The 23,240-nt window shown below is 55.8% G+C and overlaps 1 protein-coding gene across 1 annotated transcript; it reads right to left on the bottom strand.

Moving 5' to 3' along the window:
• Positions 1-1,573: 1,573 nt before the first annotated feature.
• EPHB4 (EPH receptor B4) lies at positions 1,574-19,377 on the bottom strand. Its single transcript, XM_020875982.2, has 17 exons — positions 18,869-19,377; positions 16,246-16,319; positions 15,769-16,056; positions 14,636-15,032; positions 12,582-12,737; positions 12,065-12,397; positions 11,613-11,737; positions 10,773-10,938; positions 9,739-9,841; positions 9,456-9,520; positions 9,230-9,343; positions 8,866-9,113; positions 5,301-5,516; positions 4,856-5,005; positions 4,232-4,425; positions 3,883-4,038; positions 1,574-2,681 (listed from the first exon to the last, which is right to left on the bottom strand). The coding sequence occupies exons 1-17, from the start codon at positions 18,918-18,920 to the stop codon at positions 2,552-2,554; spliced, it is 2,967 nt and encodes a 988-aa protein (XP_020731641.2). The 5' UTR covers positions 18,921-19,377; the 3' UTR covers positions 1,574-2,551.
• Between the last annotated feature and the right edge of the window lie 3,863 nt (positions 19,378-23,240).

Below are 23,240 nucleotides of genomic sequence, written 5' to 3'. Positions count from 1 at the left end.
GACCCAAGTTGGTTGGGGAAAGGGCTCCAAGAAGGAAGGGGTGCCCCTGGCCAGGTCCCCCTGCCTCTTAGCTGGAGGGAGCAGCTCACACTCTGGAGCTGGGCTGGTCATGTTTAAACATACCTGAGCATCACGGGACTCCCAGCGGCATGCCTGGCACCACCCCTTGTCCCCCCGCACTGACCTCCGTTTTCCTGCTCTTTGACCCTTTGCCTCTCTGTTCTTCATCTGTGTCCGGCTCCCCTGACCTCTGACCCACCTAAGGTCTCCTTATCTAGCCTGGATGTCTGGTTGGCAGGGGGAGGTGGCCTACACCAGCATCCTAAGTCCTCGGCAGGATAGAGTCCCGCCCATCCTGTTAGAGGTACAAACATGAGCCATGTCATCAAGGAAGGCGACAGAGGATTCCAGAGAATATTAGATTTCCAAAGAAAGTAGTAGAGGCAGGAAACAGGACAGGACCACTCCTGGAGGCTTCCTGGGCTGGGAGGGGCAGAAGCTGGGGTTTGGGATCCTATACCAACCCCGGCGAAGCTTCCCTCGTGGCTCAGATGGTAAAGAATCTGCCCGCAATGTGGGAGACCCAGGTTCAATCCCTGAGTTGGGGAGATGCCCTGGAGAAGGGCATGGCAACCACTCTAGTATTCTTCCCTGGAAAATTCCATGGACAGAGGTGCCTAGTGGGCTACGGTCCATGGGGTTACTGAGTTGGACACAACTGAACAATTCACACACACCAACCCCAGCACGACAACAGGGGGCAACTGAGATGCAAAAATGGCAAGGCTGCACCAGTTTGACAAAGCGGGCTGGGTTCAGGCCTGCCCCTGCAGGTGTCCCCTGGGGTGGGCAGGCCGGGAAACTGAACGTAGTGAGAAAGACATCAGGGAATTGACCCCAGCCTCATCTTCCTGTTCAGGAGGGAGAAGCTGGGGGAAAGATACTCAGGTGCTTTCCCCTCCCTTCCCAAGAGGCTGGGAGAACCTGCCTGGGCAGCATCTTGAAAGGGGGAATTGTCCTCCAGACCCAGCCCAGCGTATGTGTCTGTGTGTGTACATACACGTGGGGGGTCCGTGTCCTCCACGCCAGCCTCTGCCCCTCCCCCACAACCAAATGCAGGCGCTCCCCCTACCGCCTCTAAACCAACCCCAGCTGTCAACATCTGGCTCACATCTGTCTCCCTCATCTGACGGGGCCTCCACCCCAGCAGATCCCCCTCCCCACGTCAGGGGGCTGTAGGACCAGGGCCCCGAGCTCTGGCTAGGCCTCCCCTGTGGTCATAGAGCCCCTCAACCAGGGCGGGTAGGGTGGGGGGGAAGGGCAGCCCCACCCCGGAGGTGCCCCAGGCTCTTGGCAGAGCCATCTGGAGCCGTTAGAAGCAGCTGCCAATGACTCATCTCCAGTGCCCCCACCCCACCACCTCAAACACACCCTGGGGCTGGGATCCAAGCACCCAGCCCCCGCCCCCACCATAGCCCTATCTCCAGACCTCCGACCCCTCTGTCAGCCTGGTTCAAAAGCCCCTCCATACCAGAGCCCCCCTCCACAGAAGTCTATTCCATCACCCGCAGAGTGAAGACACTTCCCATTTTCTTTTATTTATACAAAACAGTCGTTTTAAATATAATTTAAGAACCCCTCCAAGCACCGGTGTCTGTCTCTGCTTTCCACCACTTCCCCCGCCAACCCCCGACACGCCCTCATGGACACAGCTTGGGGGTACTTGGGGGGCAGGGAAATGTCAGGGGGTTGTGGCGTGACCAAGGCACTGTTCTGGAAACAAGACACAACGACAGGTCCCTGTTTCCACTTGGGCCGAAGAGGCAATAATGAAACAGGTCCCCTCTAACACAAAAAGTTATGACAAGGACTGTGGAAAACAAAAAACAAAAACCGAAAAAAAGGAAGGAAAAATAAGACCAAAAACAAAAAATTAAAATTCAAAAACCTTCAATATGAAGGCAGCAGATGGGGGAGGGGCATTTACAAGGGAAAACTGAGTTCCGCGGAGACAGCAGCAAGGTTGGGACGTCCAAGTCCAATGACTTCGCCACTGGGCCATGACGCCCCTTCCTGCCTCCCGAGCTCGCAGGCTCGTCCCCCCCTTCTCTTTGGTCTGCAGGGCCTGCTGCCCTTCAAGGTGAGGGGGGGGCACCTGGGGGCCCTAACTGGGGATCGAAGGGGGGCTGTGGAGACCCTGCCCAACTAGCCCTGGGATGTTGGCAGACTCCGGGGGCTCCTTTTTCTCCCGTCACACCCAATCCTGAGGGAAGGGCTCCTGCACCCTCGGTTTGGGGTCCCCCCACCCCCCGCGGGGGAGAGGGGGGAGTGTAATGATTCCACACTGCAGAATCCCCAAATCCTCTCTCTCCAAACAGCCAGCTTCCCGTCCCCATGGGTTCAAAGTGCAATCCAGTCAGTGGGGCGTGGGGATGGGAGCTTCTTGGGTACCCCCCCCACCCGACTCTGCCCCAGGAAGAAAGGGAAGGGATCCCCGGGCGCTGGAGTCCCTGCCGCTCCAGAGCTACGGAGCCAGGCGTGCAGATGAAGTTCAGTACTGGGGGGCCAGTGCTCCCGACCCGCCTGGGGCTCCAGGCTTGGCCTGGGATTTCATGTGCTGGACACTGGCCAGGATTTTCTTCTGGTGTCCCGCCAGAGTGACTCCGATTCGGAGCAGGTCCCTGGGGAAGAATGAACAGCTAGGTGAGACCACCAAGCTCCCAGGTCATCTCTCCTTCAAAAACCCGTCCCCGCCTCAGGCGTGCCAGCCAATCAGAATGGCCAGCGGGGAAGCGGGTAGTCGTCAATAGTTGTCGGGCAGTTTCCGGGGGTGGGGGCCGATTTAGGCACCCACCACAGTTCTGCGCAGTCGCAGTAGGGGGCGAGGCTAGGTACCCGCAGGGATAGAGAAAGAAGGGATGGAGGGCTGCGCCCCCGATGCTGAAACTAGAAGGAAAGGCGGAGAATCAGGGAAGAGGAGGAACGAAAGGGAGAGAAAAGCCCATAAAATGAGGTTGGCGATAGACTGCTTCAGAGGACAAAGAAGTCAGAAGGAAAAGTCTCCCGGACAAAGAAATCAAAAGTAGAAAGAGAGAGGAGGAGCTGGGTGGGTGGAGAGAGGAATGGGCGAGAGAGAGGACAGAAACATACTGCTCACAGCCCCCGTCCTTATGCGGGGAGGCTGAGATAAGAAAGAAGCGATGAGAAATGGAAGGCAAGAACCCATGTCAGTGAACCCGTCAAGGGAAGGCTCCAGCCAGTCAGGGAGGAGGGGCCCAGACCTGCTGGGACAAGACTGGCTTCCCAAAGAAAGGGCCTCTTGGACCCTCTGTGTCTGGATTTCTAGTCCTTCTATTTCTGTGATTCAAACCCGGGGGTGAGAGGAGTCCTTGGGAGAGGAATGGAAAGGTGGAAAGGAGGACCACGGAGAGGCCAAGGAGGGAAAAGCAGTATTTGGAAGGCACTGGAATTGTAAAACCATTTAACATTAAAGCTGGAAAGGATTTCCAAAACCCAGGCCAACCTTCTCCTTTTATGGGTGGGAAAACATCCAGAGTTGACACGTTGTTAATGTGAGAGCAGGGTCTGGAATGTAGATAGAGGCACAAAGATAGACACAGATTGTAAGGCGGGAGCGAGATGGCCCAAGGCCGAGGTGGTGCAAGGGGGTGAGGCGGGCACAGCTGACCTGGAAGATTCCCGAGCTCTCAGCCCCTGCAGCTGTTAGTTTTCGGGGGGAGGGGCTCTAGAATGGGCACCAGAAGCTGACCTCAAAGCCCCCTGCTTAAACTGGGCCTGACTCTGGTCACCCAGATTCCACCCCTCCTGGCTGCCTGGCCCTCACCACCACCCCCCGGCCTCCCGGCTCCCACCACGACTTACTCAGTGGAGATCTGGCTGACCAGCTCGAAGGAGCCAAACCCAGCGGCTGCAAAGCTTTCTTCGTATCTTCCCATCTTGATGGCTCGAAGCCACTCCCCCACGGAGCCAAAAGCTGAGTAGTGAGGCTGCCGCTGATCCAGGAGGGGGTGTGAGGCCCTGGAGGGCGAGGATGCGGAGGATACCCTGAGCACCAGCGTGTGTCAGGGTGGGGATGCAGAGCCCAGGCCTGGAGAGGCGGAAGGAGACCATCCCACATCCCACCGAAAGGACGGATATTTCTGGGGGGGGGGAGCAAGGTTCTCGGGGTGGCAGAATGTGGGAAAGAGGGTCCGTCCTCTGGGGTCCTCACCCGCCGTTCTCCCGGGCCACGATTTTGAGGCTGGCAGGGTTCCGGATCATCTTGTCGAGGGCGCTAACCACCTGGGGGAAGCGGGGCCGCGCATTCCGGTCTTTCTGCCAACAGTCCAGCATGAGCTGATGCAGGGAGGTGGGGCAGTCTGGGGGTGGGGGCAACCGGTAGTCCTGTTCAATGGCGTTGATCACCTGGAATGATGGGTGGAAGCAGCACTGGGTGAGGGCGTCAAGGGGAAAACGAAGCTGCCGAAGGACCCCAGGGAAATGGCGACTTAACAAACGCTGGGATGGGTGCTGCAGGCCACCAGAAGGGCTAACCTATGGGTGGTCCTCCCGGCCAGGGCCTAGTCTGGCTGTGGCTCAATGTCCTAGAAGCTCTTGAGCTATGATCCAGACATGTAACCTCCCTAGCCTGCCCTCCATCTCTGCCTCCGTCTGTGACCAGATGAGCTATTATCAAACTCTCGACACAGATCACCTCCTCACCATGCCGCCCTCACCGCCTCAAGGACCCAACAGTGATGAGCTCCCTGAGAACGCATCCCCCGCCACCCTGCTGCCCCACATCCCAAGAAACAAGACATTCCAGGGCAGGTTGGTGGGACCACGGGATACTTACATCCTGATTGCTCATATCCCAGTATGGCCGCTCCCCAAATGACATGACCTCCCACATGACAATCCCGTAGCTCCAGGCATCACTGGCAGACGTGAACTTCCGGAAGGCAATGGCCTCAGGGGCTGTCCAGCGGATGGGAATCTTTCCTCCCTAAAGACGGGGGAAGACGAGGCGAGTTGAGGGATTCCCAGGACTCAGGTATTCTGCGTCTCCCCCAGCTCAGGCCTCCTTTCTCGGTGCCCCAAACAGCCAGCTCCCCAACTCTGTTCTTTTCCTGGACTCTTGGCAGCCAGGTTCCTTAAGCTGATCCCCCAGCCCCCACGTCTGCCACAATGTAGGTCTGCTCCTACATCCTGGCCTGGACCAGAGCTGTCAGTCCCTCAGCCTCCCGCCTTTCCAATTCGGCCCTAAGAACCTAGATCACATGGTCATCCCCCAGCCTCACCAGAGAGCTCGTGTAGGTGGGGTCGGAGGAGTTCTCCTCCAGGAATCGGGAGAGGCCGAAGTCTGAGACCTTGCAGACGAGGTTGCTGTTGACCAGGATGTTGCGGGCGGCCAGGTCTCGGTGGACGTAGCTCATCTCGGCGAGATAGCGCATGCCTGACGCGATGCCCCGTAGCATCCCCACGAGCTGGATCACAGTGAACTGGCCGTCGTTCAGCTGGAGATGGAAATGGTGGGGGTGGCATTTAGGACTCCCCTCTTTCCCTGACATTCTAAACCACATTTATGGGATTTCCCTGGTGCTCCAGTGGCTGAGACTCTGCACTCTCAATACAGAGGTTTCAGTCCCTGGTCGGGGAACTAAGATCCCACAAGCCGCAGCTAGGGGTTTGCGTCCTGCAACTGAAGATTCTGAAAACTGCAACCAAGATCAAAGATCCTGCATGCCACTACTAAGACCCGGCACAGCCAAATAAATCAATAAAAACAAATACATTAAAAAATAAAATAAACCGTATTTATCCCTTCCAGACCCATCTCACTCCAACCTGTAGAGCAGGTGTGCTGACATCCCAGGTAAACCCCTTCTGCTTTATTTTACTCTTGTTTCTCTCAGTTCTCTTTGCAGTATCGTGACACAATGCTTATAACTGTTCCTGTTTCAAATACATGCACTCAAGTCTCTCGTAATTAGATTATAAGGAGCCGGGAACCTACTGTATAGCACATGGAACTCTGCTCAATGTTATTTGCCAGCCTGGGTGGGAGGGCGGTTTAGGGGAGAATGGGTACGTGTATATGTATGGCTGAGTCCCTTCGCTGTTTACCTGAAACTATCATAATACTGTTAATTGGTTATACCCTAATACAAAATGTTTCAGTGTTAAAAAAATAATAAAAATGAAAATTTAAAAAAGATTATACTTTCTCCCATTTAACCTAGTACAGTCAGTGCATTCCATCCAGGAAATATTAGACAAATGGTTTGGATCTAACATGTTCTTTTTATTTGACAGCAACAGAGCAATGAAAGTTACGAGTGTGCTCTGAAGACACCTGTCTCCAGGTGGAGAGGTGTGCCTTGGCATTGATCCAGCCACACTCTCGCCCAGCCCTCTTGGACCAACTGTATACAGGATGCAAGAGAATGGTGAGGAGTCAGGTGTGATCGAACTGCAGCACCAAAACCAAGGTCTAAAGCCCGACCTTCACCTTCATAGAGTCTGCTCTCATCAGGTAAGCCCGTCAGTCATGGTGGTTAACTAAGCCCGTCCTCTGGGTTCAGCTAGCCTGCAGGGGATTCTTAGCAGCCCTGCAGGGCCAGCAATGCTGAGTCCAGAAACTGAATACTGAACCCATCATCCAAGCCTGCACCTGCTCCACGCCTTGCATCTCAGTTGGTGGCCTCACTTCCAGGCACTCAGGGTAGGGACCTCGGAGTCTCCACGGTTCCCCTCTCCCCTGTTCACAGCCTAAGATCCATCAGCAAGTTCTGCTGGCTATGCCTCCAAAACACACCCCAAACCCAGCTGCTTCTCCACACCCACTACAGCCCCCACAGCCTGAGTGACTGCCAGTCTCCTCATCCGGGCAGGCTTCCCTGGTGGCTCAGCAGTAAAAAATCCGCCTGCCCATGCAGGAGACGTGGGTTCCACCCCTGGGTTGGGAAGATCCCCTGGAGGAGGAAATGGCAACCCACTCCGGTATTCTTGCCTGGGAAATGTCATGGACAGAGGAGCCTTGAGGGCTACAGTCCATGGGATCGCCAAGAGCAGACATGACTAAGATACCAAACAACAATTCATCAGCTCCTGGTTTCTGCCCCTGCTCCCCAGCACCTGTGCAAGGGATCTTCTTAAATCATCTTCCTCTCCTGCTGATGGGCTTCCCTGGCGGCTCAGACGGTAAAGAATCCGACTGCAATGCAGGAGACCTGGGTTCGATCTTTGGATTAGGAAGATCCCCTGGAGAAGGGATAGGCAACCCACTCCAGTATTCATGCCTGGAAAATTCCATGGACAGATGAGGCTGTCCTCCTCTGCCTCCTCATGCCAGAGGAAAATTCCATGTCAGGCTACAGTCCTTGGGGTTGCAAAGAGTCGGACATGACTGAGCGACTCAGTCCTGCTGATATCCTCCCCAAAGCTTCCTCTTTTGGTCTTCTAATCACACCCGCAGTTCTAAGGCCACGAGACCCAGCCACCAACTATGACGTGATCCACTACTGCTCCTCTACTGACCTGGTTCAGCTTCACCAGCCTTTCTGCTTCTCGAATGCACCAGATCCCGTATACTCTGGGGGAGCTCTTCAGTCCCCAATATGCTTCCCCCCACCTCCATCTTCTCACGGCTGGCTTTCTCATCTACCCAGATGCCATCTCTTCTAAGACAGACCCCCTTCCCTCTCCTGCACCCAGACAATGGAACAAACTCCCACATCCACAAGGCACTGCCCCAGCATCTGCTGCAGCATCCCTCATGACGGGAGCTGGGCAGCCTGTGTTTCCTAGTACAGTACCGTGGGAAGTACACTGCACCCCCTGATGGAGGCTGGCCACAGATGTAGAATCCTGAACTTATCACAATGTGAGATACAGCTTCCCTTATGGGAAACACAGAGAGACAAGCTAAATGACCCCACGAGGAAGAATCCAGTCAACCTAGAAGGTAACACATTCAAGTGGACAAGTAGCCCAGCCCTTCAGCCTATCAGAAGGACAAAGGACTGTCCTGGGATGTAAAAAGACTCAAAACAATAACTACCAGTACGATGGTTGATCCTGAACTGGATGCTGGGACATGTTGGGGACAACTGGAAAAATATGAGTATCACCTAGGTAGTAGGTGATACCAGGGGGTTTTTGTCATTCTGTTAAATGCAACATTGTTTTCTTATGTAGAAAAAACTTTTGGGGACTTCCCTGGTGGTCCGGTGGTTAAGACTCTGCACTTCAAAAAAAACCAAACAAACGAACAAAAAGACTCTGTACTTCCCCCGCAGGGGGCACAGGTTTGATCCCTGGTCAGGGAAGTGCCATAGGCCACGTGGCATAGCCGGAAAAAAAAAAAAAAAAAAGTTTTGTTTTTTTAAAAAAAGATACCTAGTAAAGTTTAAAAAAAATAAGAAAACGTCATACAATTTTGTTAAACTAGCAAAATTGACCTCTTTCCTCTCATTTCTATGAGCCTGTTTAATTTTTTTCACATCTGAAATTTTGTTTACTTTCTATAAAACTTGTTTGAACTTGTTAACTTTCAGCCTCCCGCATTATACCAGCAGCTCGCCAAGAGCAGAGACGTTCAGGGCTCGAATTCCTGAGGCCCCGGATGGTGGTGGGTGCAGAAAGAGAAGCTCAGTAAATATTTGTCACAAGGACAGATGACAGCTCCTCCGGATCCCGGGGTCGGCTGGCCCCACGGGGAGACCAGTCCCAGGACTCAACCTTCCCTGGTGGAGGATGAAGGGCTGAGGGGCAGTGACACGGGACCCACCGTCTGTCCTGGGCTCTGAGCTGCCTGGCTGTGCTGGGGGAGGGCAGGGTGGACTGGTGTGTTGGGGGGCTCACCCGCAGGAAGGAGTCCAGGGCACCGTTCTCCATGAACTCGGTGAGGATCATGACAGGCACGCTGTTGGTGACCACGCCCTCCAGGCGGATGATGTTGGGGTGCTCGAACTGGCCCATGATGGAGGCCTCGCTCAGGAACTCCCGCCGCTGCCGCTCTGTGTAACCGCCTTTCAGGGTCTTGATGGCCACGCAGCTCTCCTTCTTCCCAGGGGCCTTGAGGCGCCCCCGGCACACCTCCCCAAACTCTCCTTCAGGAAGGACACTGAGGGTCAGCTCTCCTCTTCCGGGGGGTCTGGCTGGCCCTGCCGTCCACCCCACCACCAACTCCACCCTCCTCCCCGGCACCCAGGCGTTTTCCACTCACCTGCGCCAATCACCTCTTCAATCTTGACATAGGAGACATCGATCTCTTTTGCAAACTCCCTGACAGCCTCATTAGGGTCTTCGTAAGTGAAGGGGTCAATGTAGACCTTAGTACCTGGGGAATCGCATGGGGCCCGTTAGCCAAGAGGTGACTCCCACTGCACTCAGATGCCCTGGGCTCACAGCTCTCGCCCCAGCCCTGAATCCTTCAGGAAGGGCCTACCCACCGTGCCCGATGAGATACTGGCCGTGTTTGTCCGAGTACTCAGCTTCTCTCCCGCTGCTCTGCTTCCTGGAGTGGATGGGACAGAAGAAGTAAACTGAGTCACATGTCCCAGAGGAAACAGTTCCAGAGGGAATGCATGGGAAGAGAGAAGCAAGAGTCAGAGAGGATTCCAAGTGAAAGCAGGTAGGTTCCCTGGATAGCCCAGGAGCCTCAACCTGGAGCAAGAGGGCGGGCGGTCAGCCCCAGGGGTTCCACTAGGGCCTCCTGGTGCCCAGGATGCTCACCTGAGGCAGAGAACTGCGATGACTATGACCACGAACACCAGCAGCACGCCCACGACTGCCGTGCCTGCAATCAGGGCCAGCTGCTCCCTCCAGCTCTCATTCTCTGGAGGAGAAGAAGTGAGATCAGGGAGACTCCGAGGGCTCACGGGCTCCTCAGATCCCTCGGGGCCAGGGAAGAAGTTTCCCGGCCTGAGTGGGTTTGATTCTGTTCTGTCATAAATACTGGTGACCGCAAAAAAGTCCCACTTGAATAGGAGGTACCTAAGGCTAAAAATGAAAAGGTGGAAATAACCTAAACGTCCATCAACAGATGAATGGATAAAGAACGGAGTATTTTTCGGCTACAAGAAGGAATGAAGTCCTGATACGGGTGAACCTATAAAACATTATGCCACATGAAAGAAGCAGCAGCCAGTCACAAGACTGTATCGTATGACAGCATATGTATGAAAGATTCAGAATGGGCAAATCTAGACACAAAAAAGTAGATGAGTGTTTGCCAGGGGCTGAGAGGTAATGGAAGGGGTATATGTGTCTTTCTGAGGTGCTGAAATGTTCTAAAATTAATTACGGGGATGGTTGCACAACTCTGTGAATATATTACAAGCCAAAGAATTATACATTTTAAATGGGTGAATCATAAGGTAGATGAATCATATCCCAATAAAACTGAAAAAAAAAATTAAAAGGTTTAGGACAAAAACCCTTGGGCCAGCATATAAAAACTATCAAAGTGTCACCTCATTTAATCCTTGGGAGCCCTGGGAGAGAGGCCTCCTATTTCCATGTGTTGGATGAGAAGGCTGAGGCTCAGGGGTCAAGTTTTTGCTAAAGGTCACATAGCTGGAAAGCCTCTGAGCAGGCCTTCACACCCAGCTGTTGGATTTGGTTTCTGTGTCCCATCGCCAGGCCAGAATGCTTCTCGGTGGAAAGAAAAGTGGGAGGGACGTGACTTCAGGGGTCCTGAGGGCCAAGGCCTCCTTACCTTGTGGGGAACAGCCAACCCCAGGCACACCCTGCCCCCCCAGACTCACCGTCCAGCTGGGTCTGGCTGTGGTGCTCCTGGCCAAAGGGCCCATAGCCGGCCTCGGAGCGTGCCCGCACCTGGACCAGGTAGCTGGCTCCCCGCTTCAGTCCCCGCAGCTCTGCCCGGTTCTCCGACGTCTTCAGGAACCGCACGCTGCTGGGGCCCTCAGCGCCCTGTTCGGGAGGAGAGGGGGGCTGGCCGTAAGCCAGGGGCCCCAGATTCCACGGCTCTTCCCATCTCCCCTCCCCTGCCTCCATCACTAGCATCTCCACCCTGCTGTGAGACAGGTGAGGCCTTTGTGCTCAGTTATATATGCACTGGGGCTTCCCTGGTGGCTCAGCTGGTAAAGAATCTGCCTGCAATGCGGGAGACCCCTGGGTTGGGAAGAGCCCCTGGAGAAGGGAAAGACCACCCACTCCAGGATTCTGGCCTGGAGAATTCCATGGACTGTATAGTCCATGGGGGTCACAGAGAGTCGGACACGGCTAAGCGACTTTCACTATATATGCACTGAGCTGTGTGTATTGCATGAATTACATCGTTTAGTCTTGGTAGCCATTCTGTGGGGTAGGCTCCATTATCTAGCATTTTTTTGGGGGGGGCATCCCACTTGGCATGCAGGATCTTAGTTCCTTGACCAGGGAAGTGTGGAGTCCTAACCACTCGACTGCCAGGAAATTCCTTTCTTAAGCATTTTACAAGGAAAACATGAAGCTCAGAGAGGCCAAGAGGTTGACACAAGATCATTTAGCTGGTATATGGCAGATGCCTGCAATTCAGGTGTCCCGGCCCCTGGAGCAGGTCCCACTGCCCACCTTCACCCCCCAGGGCGGGGCCTGGTCCTCACCTTCTCATGGTACTTGACCTCGTAGTCCAGCACTGCTCCGCTGGGTGCCCGGGGAACGGCCCACGCCAGGCTCAAGCTGCTGGGTGATGACCGAGTCACCCGGATGTCAGACACTGGGGGTGGCACTGCGAGAGACAGACGCGCTGGGGCCCTGGAGCGTGGCGGGTCTGGCCCTTATCTTCCCCAGCTCTCCCTCTGCTGGCCACACTTGTCTGGGTCCTCCAGCTGTTTTGGGATTTCCTCCTGGCTCTCTCTGAACTCTGGAGCCCGCCTCTGCATCTATTTAACCCTCTCTTTCTGCCTCCTGCCTCAAAGGCCTTGACCCAGTGTTACTTCCTGGGAACTCCACTCCCCAGCTGCTGCCTTTTCCCTGCCTCAGTCCTTTAGACTGTCCACCGCCCTTGCTGGCCTCTCCCATACAACCACAGGCTGCCCCGGGTCCCCAGTCTCACCCTCGCGGTCAGTGGTGACGTTCACAGCCTCAAACGGGACCGGCCCACTGGCCAAGGAGGACACCCCATTCAAGGCAGTGACCTCGAAGGTATAGGTGACGTCAGGACGCAGCCCGCGAATTGCCACCCAGGGCTCCACCAGATCCCGGGGGCCGGGGTCGAAGGTCAGGTCTCCCCCACAGGGCGTGCAGGATCCACCGGGGCGGCACTCCCGGCAGCGGAGCGCGTAGGTGAGGTCCTCCCGGCCGCCCGACTCGAGGGGCGCGCTCCACTCCAAGCGGAGGGCGGAGCCGTTCAGGCGGGGAACCACGCTTCTCGGGGCGGACGGCGGGGCTGTGGGAGACCAGGGCATCAGGCGGAGGCTGAGACAATGGCCGGGCATGGGCAGTGGGGACAGACCGGCAGCCACACTGACATCTTGCGTCGGCAGGGCACCAGGCCACGGTCAAGAGGAGGAAGGCATGGGCGGACGGGGGCTGGGGTGAGGGGTCCACCCCAGGGGTCACTGGTCACTTACTGGTGCAGGGTGCACTCCGGGGGTCTGTGCTGGCCCGGAAGTACCCGATGCGACACTGGCAGATGGACGAGCCAAGGGCATTAGAGTGGCTGTTGGCTGGGCACGGCTGGCAGGACCCCTCCCCGGACAGGGGCTTGAAGGTGCCCTGAGCACAGGCTGAGACAGAGAAAGCATCCATTAGAACTTGCATCAAAGACATTCAGCGGTGGGGTTGGGGCTGGAGATCCAGGGGGAAAAAAATGACATTCAGCGGTTATTAAAGGTGCATGAGGGACTTCCTTGGTGGTCCTTTGATTAAGACTCTGAGCTTCCACTGCAGAGAGTGCAGGTTCGACCCCTGGTGAGGGAACTAGGGTTCCACATGCCGCACAGTGTGGCCAAAAAACAAAGTTGCATGAGGTGCAAAGAGGGAAGCAGGGAGTGAGGAGCTCAGAAACTTGGCCCATAAGAGGAGAAGACTTTTCTCCAGAGCAAGGATCTGAACCTTGGCGTGCACACCTCACCATCCCATGGCAGCCTGGTGAAACTCAAGACCCTTGCTCAGAATAATGATTTTAAATGTGCACCATAAAATACACAGATTACCAATAAAACCAAGTAAGTGAAAATACAAAGACCAAAACAGGTAGAGAAGGGAATGGCAATCGACTCCAGTATTCTGGCCTGGAGAATTCCATGGATTTAAGAAAAGATACTTGAAAAAAAATACAGGAAGAAAAGTTCACAACATGGCAAAGGGTATGTTTCTCTATTAATAAGATACAGCAGCAGGACTGACAGCCAACGAAATCCTGAAGTCACAGATAGTGAAAACAACATTTTGCTTTTCTTGCAAATCATCTCTATTGAGCTGTGAAAACCCCCAGCATTTGAATGGGGCCCAAAGCTCAGGTCTTGCTTTGACCGCTGGGCTGTGACTGACATTCTGAAAAGAAGTGACCAGTTTCAGGTAGAGATGGGTGAAAAGGAAAAGCCATCTTTTTTTTTTTTTTTTTAAATTCCACCAGAGTTCACAGCACATTAAAAAGCAGAAACATTACTTTGTCAACAAAGGTCCGTCTAGTCAAGGCTATGGTTTTTCCAGTGGTCATGTATGGATGTGAGAATTGGACTGTGAAGAAAGCTGAGTGCAGAAGAATTGATGCTTCTGAGCTGTGGTGTTGGAGAAGACTCTTGAGAGTCCCTGGGACTGCAAGGAGATCCAACCAGTCCATTCTAAAGGAGATCAGTCCTGGGTGTTCATTGGTAGGACTGATGTTGAAGCTGAAACTCCAATACTTTGGCCACATCATGTGAAGGGCTGACTCATTGGAAAAGACTCTGATGCTGGGAAAGATTGAAGGAAGGAGGAGAAGGGGATAACAGAGGATGAAATGGTTGGATGGAATCACCGACTCAATGGACATGGGTTTGGGTAAATTCCGGGAGTTGGGTGATGCGGCCTGGTGTGCTGCAGTTCATGGGGTTGCAAAGAGTCAGACACAGCTGAGCAACTGAACTGAACTGAGCTGAAAGTTCACAGATTCCCTCATCCTATCTACAAAATCCAGGTTAAGAACCTCTGCTCTCTGGAGAAGGAAATGGCAACCCACTCCAGTATTCTTGCCTGGAAAAATCCATGGACAGAGGAGTCTGGTGGGCTGAAGTCCATGGGATTACATGACTGAGCATGTGTGCACGAGGGTGGAGGGAGATGGGTTGGTAGCAATAAATTGGTAGAACTAAAAAAAAAAAAGAAAAAAAAAGAACCTCTGCTCTCGAGAACAAGCTAAGTGAGAATTCAGTATCAGTAAATCAGAGGAAACCATAATGAACAGGACTAGAGTTCATGAAGCCTCTGAGTCTAACAAGGTGCCCTAGCCCAGGAGCAGGTCCTGAAAGCAACTGTGTGGAGTCAGGAGCAAGAGCGTGGAAGTGATAGAGAGCTCAGAACGGTGCTGGGGGCCCTGAAAACACACCCTCCAGTAACTGAGTGCCCAGGAGAGCAAAGAACGTTCAAACTGGAAATCCTGAGAAGCAGGTCCGCAAGCAGGGTACCAGACCCCTCCCCTCACCTCGGCACTTGGTGTTGCCCTCGGCGGCCTCAAACCCCGCATTGCAGCTGCAGCCCGTGACCGGCTGCTCGGCCCACTGGCCATCTTCCCGGCAGTAGAGGCTGGGGCTGGGGCCAGGGGCGGGCATGGCGTCGGCCACGCAGCTGCCAGCCACGGGCACCACCAGCTCCCGCGGCACGGTCTCCGGGAAGTAGGTGAGGTTCACAGTCTGCTGGGCGCACTTTTTGTAGAAGAGGTGCAGGGACAGCAGGGCCATGCAGGCGCCCTGATCCTGGAAGGCCAGGTAGAAGCCGGCCTTGGTGAGCGGGCCTAGGCGCAGCGTCTTGACGTTCACCTTCCCGGTGGCCTCGGCCCCGGGGCGCTTCCGGGTGAGGTGTTCAGCAGCCACTGTGTCCACCTGCCAGGGCGGGAAGAGACTCACTGCCACAGTCGTCCACTCCCCGAGGACCCCGTGGGACTGTCTTTTGCCCAGGCTCGCCCTCTCTGTGACCTTGCTCAGTCCCTGTTCCAGAACCTTCTCCCCACCTTTCCCATCGTGAGCTTTCTTGCAGGCCGCAACACAGTCCATTCACATTCGCTGAGCTCCTATGAAGAGTCCAGCCGCCCCCAGCTGTGCACTTACTCCCCCTACAGACACTTATCAACACCTGTTCTAGGCCAGGCCCCGGACTCTGTGCCGAGGAAACAGAAAGGAAGGAAATGAGGAAAAGTTAAGGATAAGTTAAAAGTATAATGAGTGCGACAGCAGGCGGGACCCCAGAGCAGGAATCACAAGACAAGTAGGAGCCGGGTGGGAGAGGCAGAGAGAAGGCACTCCAGAGTGAGGCATCAGTTGGTGCAAAGGCTGTGAAGGGGCGAGGTGGGAATGCCCTGGTGACCCACTGGTTAGCACTTCACACTTTCACTAACAAAGGCATGTGTTCAATCCCTGGCGGGGGAACTAAGATCCTGCAAGATATGCTGGCCCAGCCAAAATAAAAGGTGGGGGGGGGGGGGGGCGAGGTGTACTTGCCCAGTGGAGTAGACTGGCCGTTCCACCTAGCAGACCACCCGCTTCCCTCCTCAAACCGGGGGCCTCCTGCTTCCATCCCCCAGGCCAGACCCCACCCCCCAGCCCCGGGGCGCCTGGGTACCTTGATGTAGGGGTTCTCCATCCAGGCTGGCGTGTGGGCCGTGGCCGTGTCCGCATCGCTCTCGAAGTAGAAGACGGTGAAGGTTTCCTTGCAGGAGCGGCCGGCCCTCGGCAGGGAGAGGCACTCCAGCATAGTGAAGCGCAGCGTGGCGTACACGTGGACGGCCCCGCGGCGGGGGACCCAGCCTGTGCGCAGCCAGTGGGCCAGGCCTGGGGCCCGCTGCATGTCACACACCTCGTAGGTCCGGACACTGTGCTGCTCCTCGTCCAGGCCACTCAGCTCCTCCCACTGTGAGGAGAAGAGGGGCTGCTGAGCCAGTGGGCCAGGAGGCAGGCTGGGGGGACCCTCGCAGAGCGAAGGCTCAGACGACACCTGCCCTGGCTGCTGAGATGCGGGGCTTGGGTGTGTGCCGCCGGAAGCAGCGGCACGGTGGCCCCCCCATCCCCATCGGTTTTCCTCCCGAGCCCCAGCTCTTACCTGCCCACTGTCCACCTGAGGGAACGTCACCCACTTCAGATCGGCAGTTTCCAATTTTGTGTTCAGCAGGGTCTCTGAGACAGACAGACAGAATCAGCTGGGGCTTGGGAGAGACACAGGAAGCCCTGGAAGCAGGCTCCCCAGAGAGGCCGAGGAGGGGAACCTGCCCTGTCCTCTGCCCACCCTCCCACCCGCACCCAGATTTCAAGCCTCTTTTCTGAGCGCCAGCCCCGCCCCTGACAGCTGGCAGGCAGGGAGCTGACCCCCAGGAACCCCAGGTCCAGGCCTCTGTGACCTGCTGTGCCCCAGAGGAGGGGAGACACAGCTGCTGAAAGGGAGAAAAACGGGCAAACAGCTCAGAAAGGGCCAAACTCGAGACCAGACCTGACGTGGGGTAGGGGGACACCCCTCCTATCAGGGTGTCCCAGTCCCTCCCCAAAACGCAAAGATGCTGTCTCTGTTCCCCCAACTCTGATCCTTCAGACCAAACACCCCAGCCCCGAACCCCATCCCCTCCCCACTGCCTAGCTGTCCTCGGAAGAGGACATCCTGGAGGCCAGGACGCTGGGGTTCCCTGCCCTCGGCCTCTGTCTGGGAAGCCTCACATCTGGATTTGGTTACGGGAAAGAAGAGGGGAGGGGATTTTAGGGGTGTGAGTATGGGGGGGTGAGTACACCTGGCTGGGCTCTGGCCTCGGGGGAGGGGTGTCGGAGGAGGGGAGGGGAGGAGTGGGGCTCTGGCGGAAGGGGGGATTAGGAGAACTGCGCTGGAGGAGGGTGGAGGGAGGGTAGGGGAATCCCCTGGGAGATGCGGGGAGGGGGCCGCTACAGGTCTGATGGGGAGGAGCCTGCAGCGCACCTGGGCCCAGGTCCCCCCTGGCCTGACTGTAGGAGAGACAGGAAGGCAGGTGGGTGGGGCAGCCTCCTCCCAGAGACCAGGTGATGTCCACTGAAGGCCAGGGGTCAGGCGGAGGCCTGGCCCGCCCGAGGAGAGGCCCAGGCCCCCCATGGGTGGCAGGAGACAGCCCGGCACGCTGGGGACAGGATGCCCGGGTTCTGGGAAGCGGGTGGATAGAGGCAGCCGTCTCCACCCTCCATTGTTCCAGACTGGAGAGTGTTTTCCTGTCTCCAATTTACACACTGTCTGTTTCGGGCTGTCCTGGGCGCTCCAAGCGGCTCCCTTTTCTCTCATCCTACCGCGGCCCTGCCTGCCTCCCTCTCTTGGAGCACTTCTCCTGCCTCTCACCTCTCCCCCGCTCTCTGGCCACCTCCATCTCTCTGACTGTCACTCTGCTTTCTGTCTCCCATCTTTCACCTTCACTGAGGCACAGGGCCTTGGATAAAAGACTGAACGCCTGCCTCAGTCTGCTCACCTGTAAAATGGGGCTAACAATACTTCCCACCACAGGGTTGTTGGGACAGTGAAAATTGAAAGCACAGAGCAGCGGGCCTTGGGCTCGGCAAGCACTTAGGTAACAGGAATTCGAAGTTACTCCCTGTTCCCCTTGGCATCTTTCTTTCTCTCACCACACGTCATCCTGGCGGGTTTTCTCCCTGCTTCGCCTTCCCCCCTCTCTCCCTCTGGTTCTTTCTTGGTCTTCCTGAGCCCAGCAAGTCTCCCTTCTCCCCCACACCCTGCCTTTGATCCCCAGTCCAGAGCAGCACTGCCCAGCCTGGAGGAGACGCGTTTCCAACTGCCTTTGATTCCTTCTATTCAGCAGCCCCCCATGGCCCACTCCCCAAAGACCCCTTTGATTGCAGGCAGTGAAGGAGGGGAAGGAGGCAACTCATTGAAAGGAGATTAGGGTTGTGGGAGGAGGGTTTATAGGGCTCTCCGCTCCCCTGCTAGAGGTTGAGGGGAGGGCAGAGGCTCACGGATAAAGTAACATTTGCAGCCTTGCAGAAAAAGTAGAAATTTAAGAGAGCCTAGGAGACAGAAGTCAGGCTGAGTTCAGGGGACAAGAGGGAGGCTAGGGTTAGGGAAAAGGACTCTGGTGGGACTGGGGCAAGGGCTGGGGTCTACACTGCATTTAAAGGGCTGGCATGCAGCCTGGGGAAGACAGGGCGGGAGCCTCCCTGCTCCAGGGGCCGCGAACTGGGGAGAGATTGGGAGGTTTGGAGACTTGAGTGCAGAAGGCAGCCATCCCCTACTGCGGCAGGGGTTGTTGTAGGATCAAGGTGTGAACGCTCTGGAATGGGGGGCGGGCGGAGTTTTATGGCCTAGCACAAAGTTCTGCCTGTCCTCTCGTTCCTCCAGAAATGTTTCCTCCTGTTTGGCGGAGGTGGGAAGAGGGACAGAAACTCTGGAGAGAGCTCTGCAGGTTGGAGTCGGGAGAAAACGAAAGGCTGCCAAGGGCGTCTGGAGACGCGAGTTTAAGAGTTCGGGGAGCCGGGACCGGGGCACGTCCCGGGACGGAGCTCGACTCCAAGTCTTTCCCAAACAAAAGAAAACTCGACTCCCCGCTGGGCCGCCTCCTCCCCGCCCCCCTCCCGCGCTAGCACTATTGGTCCGGAGCGTTTGGGGTTGGGGTGCCGGTTTAGGGGGAGACAGAGGTCGGCCCTTCCACTCCGAAGCCCCTCTTCGGGGGCCCCAGAAGGGCTGGGGTGCCCCCAAGGGAACTTACCTTCTAGGGCGGCTGCAAGCGAAGCCCAGCAGAGCAGAGCCCGGAGCTCCATGGCGCCGCCTCACTCCTGTTGGATCCGATCCGAGTTTGGGGGGCTCTAGCCCCCCCAGGTCTGAACCCCCGCCGGTGCGGGTGGACGCCGACTCCCCGCACGGGACTCGCTCGGGGCCCTCAGCGCGGGCCCATGCGGGCGCGCCGGGCACCGGGCGGCGGCGCCCAGGTGTGGCCCCGCGTCCCCGCCGCGCGCGCAGACGAGAAGGCGGGGGGCGTCTTGGCAGCGGCTGCGCCGGGCGGGCGCAGAGCTAGACGTGGCTGGAGTCGGGGTCCCTCCGGGGCCTCGGGGTCCCGCCCCAGCAGGCTGCTGGGGGTGGGCCGGCCGCTCGCGGTCTCCCCCCCTCCCTGGAGTGGCGCTGCTCGTGCCGCCGGGCCGAGTGCGCTCCGCGCCGGCGGGGAGGGTGAGAGACGAGCGGGGAGCGGAGCGGGAGGGAGGGAGACTGCGGCGCGGGCCGGGCGGGCTGGGGCTGGGCCGGGCTGGGGACTGGGCCGGGCGGCGCCTGGCCGGGAGGGAGGGGCGCGCGGGGGGCGGGGGGAGCTCCCCCACCCCCCAGCCGCGGCTGGGCGAGGGGGCCGGGGCGCGCTGATTGGAGCGCGCGCTGCTGAATAATTCATGAGGGAAGCTGAGCGGGGCGCTGAGCGGAGCAGGTCGGGAAGTTGGGAGAAAGTTTGGAGAAGGGGGAGGGGCGGCAGGCGCCTAGCGGGGGACCGCCCGGACCTGCACCGAGGCCGTGCGCCCTGGCCCGGACCGCGCGTGTCGGGGCTGGGGCCCAGGGATGCCTGCCCCCTCCCCCTGGCGCCCCACCGCCACCGCCCCCGTCCGGGGCAGGCCTGAGCCCAGCAGACACCAGGGAGCAGAGAAACGCACCCAGCAGCTTGGAGGGCCGCACACGCGAAGCCCTGTCGGATGCTTCCTGCGGACTTCGGATTCTTCTCCTGGATTCTCCCACCACCCCCTAGTTGGCGCAGGGGACCGTGTTTGGAGGGAAACTTTTGAGGACGGAGGGGTGGCCCAGCGGGCCCCGAGGCAGCGATCGCAGCTTAGATAACCGTGGAGCGAATGTTCACACAGTCATTCAACAAACATTAAATATTGGGGACCTACTATGCGCGCAACCTATCGCTGAAAACGTGCGGAGGAACGGGGCACCTGGGTTGAGATGGGAAGCAAGCAAGGGTAAATAAAAGGTACTTGGATCCGAAAGAAGGAGGGCCAGATTCCCAAATCATGGTTCTCTCTCTCCCACCGTCGCGTTTAGGAGGGCTCCCGCGCTGCCCTCAGCCTTGACCCCTTGGACTCGGGCCGGGTCTGATGCTGTCTGTCTTTCCTGAAGCTGTTTCCTGTCTGGCTCCTGGGGGCCCTCGGCGTGGCTGGGAGGGCCCTTCCTTTCGTGGCCATTCCCCGTCCATCTCATCAGTTAGAGGGGAGCCACAGAAAAGCAGCTCCTCCCCCCAGCCCGGTTCTGTCTGGGCACCCGTGGGGTGGGTCTTGGGGAGACCAAGACAGTACTGCAGGAGTCGGCCAGTGGAAGAGCTGGAAGGAAAGAGCTTAGACTCAGAAGGCAGTTAAGGGGGACAGAGTCTTGAGGAGCCCAGGAGCCAAGAGAGAGGGAGAGAGGAGTCCTAGATGTTTGCGCGGCTGCCAAGCCCCTCTAACCCACGGTGAGGACAGCAAGGCCTGTAAAGACCTCTTGTCCCAGCGCACTTATCTTTCTGCTGCAAGTGGTGCTCCCCACACCCCTGCCCTTCCTCGTGGCCCTGCCTGGGTCCTGCTCCGGGGTGGGGGGTCACGGAGGGCAGGAAACAGCCGGCTTGGCTGGAGCCAGGCAGACCAGGTCAGAGCTGGGAATTCCCTCCTCCCTCCCCGATCCAAGCCCCGTCTCCCTCCTTACTCAGCCTCTCCTCCAGGTTATCCATCTCCTCCCGACACCCTCTGACTGCTCTCAACCTGTACTGATTCTCCAGCCTCTAAAAGTTATGTTTGTGTCTCCTCCTGGGCCCTGCCCTCAATCCCCCTCAGGCTCTTGGTTGCTTAACTCCTCTCCTTTGATGGGGGAGGCAGTTCATCATCTTGGTGGGGGTGGGTGAGGGGGGGTGCACGGCCTGAATGGAAAGGAAACCCAGGTGCCCCGAGAAATCAGGCTGGATGGAGTGATGGGCTGATGAGTCAGAGGGGTGAAGAGATGCAACAGCTCATCACAGATTCAAACCCTGTATTTCTGACCCCTGAGCACCTCCCTCAGCAAGAGGGAGCAGAGCACCACAGGGAATATACACAGTCGATCCCTTATCATGGGTCCTCAGCCCTCACCCCACAGCATGTGAGCCAGTTCCTAATACCTGTTGTTAAGTCGCTGTGTTGTGTCCAATTCTTTTGCGACCCCATGGACTGTAGTCCTCTGTCCATGGGATTCTCTAGGCAAAAATACTGGAGTGGGCTGCCCTTTCCTTCTCCAGGGATCTTCCTGATCCAGGGATAGAAACCAAATCTCCTGCATTGGCAGGGGGCTTCTTTACCACTGAGTCACCTGGTGTTTACCAATCAAAGAGTGAATAAAACGAAACCTTTATTGAACATCTACTATGTGCCAAGTGATCACTCTGCCAGTTTGCAAGATTTGTTTGTAAAACAGGGCTCCTGACCTGAAAGATCTATGCTCTGGTGGAGATCCCATTATTTCCCTCTTCCATGGAGATGATACACTCAAGTGCTCAAAAACCATGCTCTGCCTCTTCTGTGGGTGTGAGATTGTTTCCTCCAGCTTCCTACCACCCAGAACCACTTTGGAGGTAAGCTAATTCAGTATCCACCAGGTTAAATTACACAGGTGAGCATCCATGGCACTACCTGGTTTGACGCTGGCTCCACAGACCCCAACAAGTCTCAAGCCCACCTTTCTTCATTATTAGGGCACTTAGAGTACTTTGCTGTTTTCCCACCCCAGCTATTAGGCTATTAGGCTATTGCCCCTGTTCCTTGTCCATGTTCGATATACTGCCAGTGGCAGTACCTGTGTGGGGCACCCCCCACCCCCAACAGCTGGTAGGGTTTTCTTTATGCTAGCCACATGGTTACAGTTGTTTGGAGTGGACTTGGAGTTAGGATTTTTTTTTTCTTTTCTTTATGTATTAAACAACAAAGAAGCCATCCCTTTCAACATCAGTTGTAGAAATTGTCTCTCCTTTTCCCATATCCCAGCCCCTCCTTGTAAGGACCACCTGACTCTGTCAGTCTAGAGTTAAGTTTATCTGGGAGCTCAGAAAGTTTTAAGTTTAGGCATCTCTCACCTTCCAGACTCCTCCTACTACCCGAGTTAATGAGTACCATCCATTTAAACAGTGTTCAAGGTTAGTCACAGCAGGAGAACAGTAGAAATGGCCCCAAATCTCACACCTCTTGCACAAAAGGAATTTGATAGAGATTTTGATGGTACCAAAAATAAGTTGTAAAGTTCAATGAGATTTTTTTTTCTCAATGAGATTTTTAGAAATTCTCAATAATGAAAGAAAAAAATTCAATCAGCCATACTAGAGAAAGAGAGAGAGAGAGAATAGAAAATAATAGAAAATCATAATATGAAGAGATGGTCAGAGTTCACATCTAAGAGACAGGACATGATAGAATTATAGTGATCTGTTGGCAGTTATTAACTACAAATATTGTATTGTTTTTCTAGATTTTGTGATATTTATGGTGTCTGTCATCTTAACAGTGCAGCCGGTTGTGATTGCTCAATCTAAGTAAACTTTAACTTTTACACCTAATTTTATATTCATGGTTTTATTTTTGTTTTCTTAAAGCGGGTTCCCCCACATTGTAAAAACATCAGGGCCCACAAAATCTGAATCCACTCCTTACATGACCACCACAAACCTTCCTGAACTCATCATATACAAAGTTGTAATAGACACATGCTTTTATTAATATAATTTATTAGTGACTGTGTATTTGCTTGTATGTGGCTCTAAGCTTCATAAAAGGTTACATGTTGTGTTCACTTGAAGTCCCATGCAAGCCTCTCTCATAGTAGATGCTAATAAATATTTGTTGACTATCTCCTTATTGGTTAGTCTCTCTTTTTTTTGGTTTGTTTGTTTCCCTGGGTCTTCCTTGCCATGAGTGGACTTTCTCTAGTTGCACTGCACAGCACCTAGAACATGTGGGCTCAGGAGCTGCAGTGGGGGCTTAGTTGCCCCATGGCATGGCATGTAGGATCCTAGTTCCCTGAACCGGGATCAAACTTGCATTGGAAGGTGCATTCCTAACCACTAGACCACCAGGGAAGACCCTGATCTTTAATTTACCCAGTTTATTTTT

Source organism: Odocoileus virginianus, chromosome 33 (genome assembly GCF_023699985.2).
Source record: "Odocoileus virginianus isolate 20LAN1187 ecotype Illinois chromosome 33, Ovbor_1.2, whole genome shotgun sequence".
Taxonomy (NCBI): domain Eukaryota; kingdom Metazoa; phylum Chordata; class Mammalia; order Artiodactyla; family Cervidae; genus Odocoileus; species Odocoileus virginianus.
Note: the sequence above shows the minus strand (reverse complement) of the source record. Positions and strands in the feature narration are given on the sequence as shown.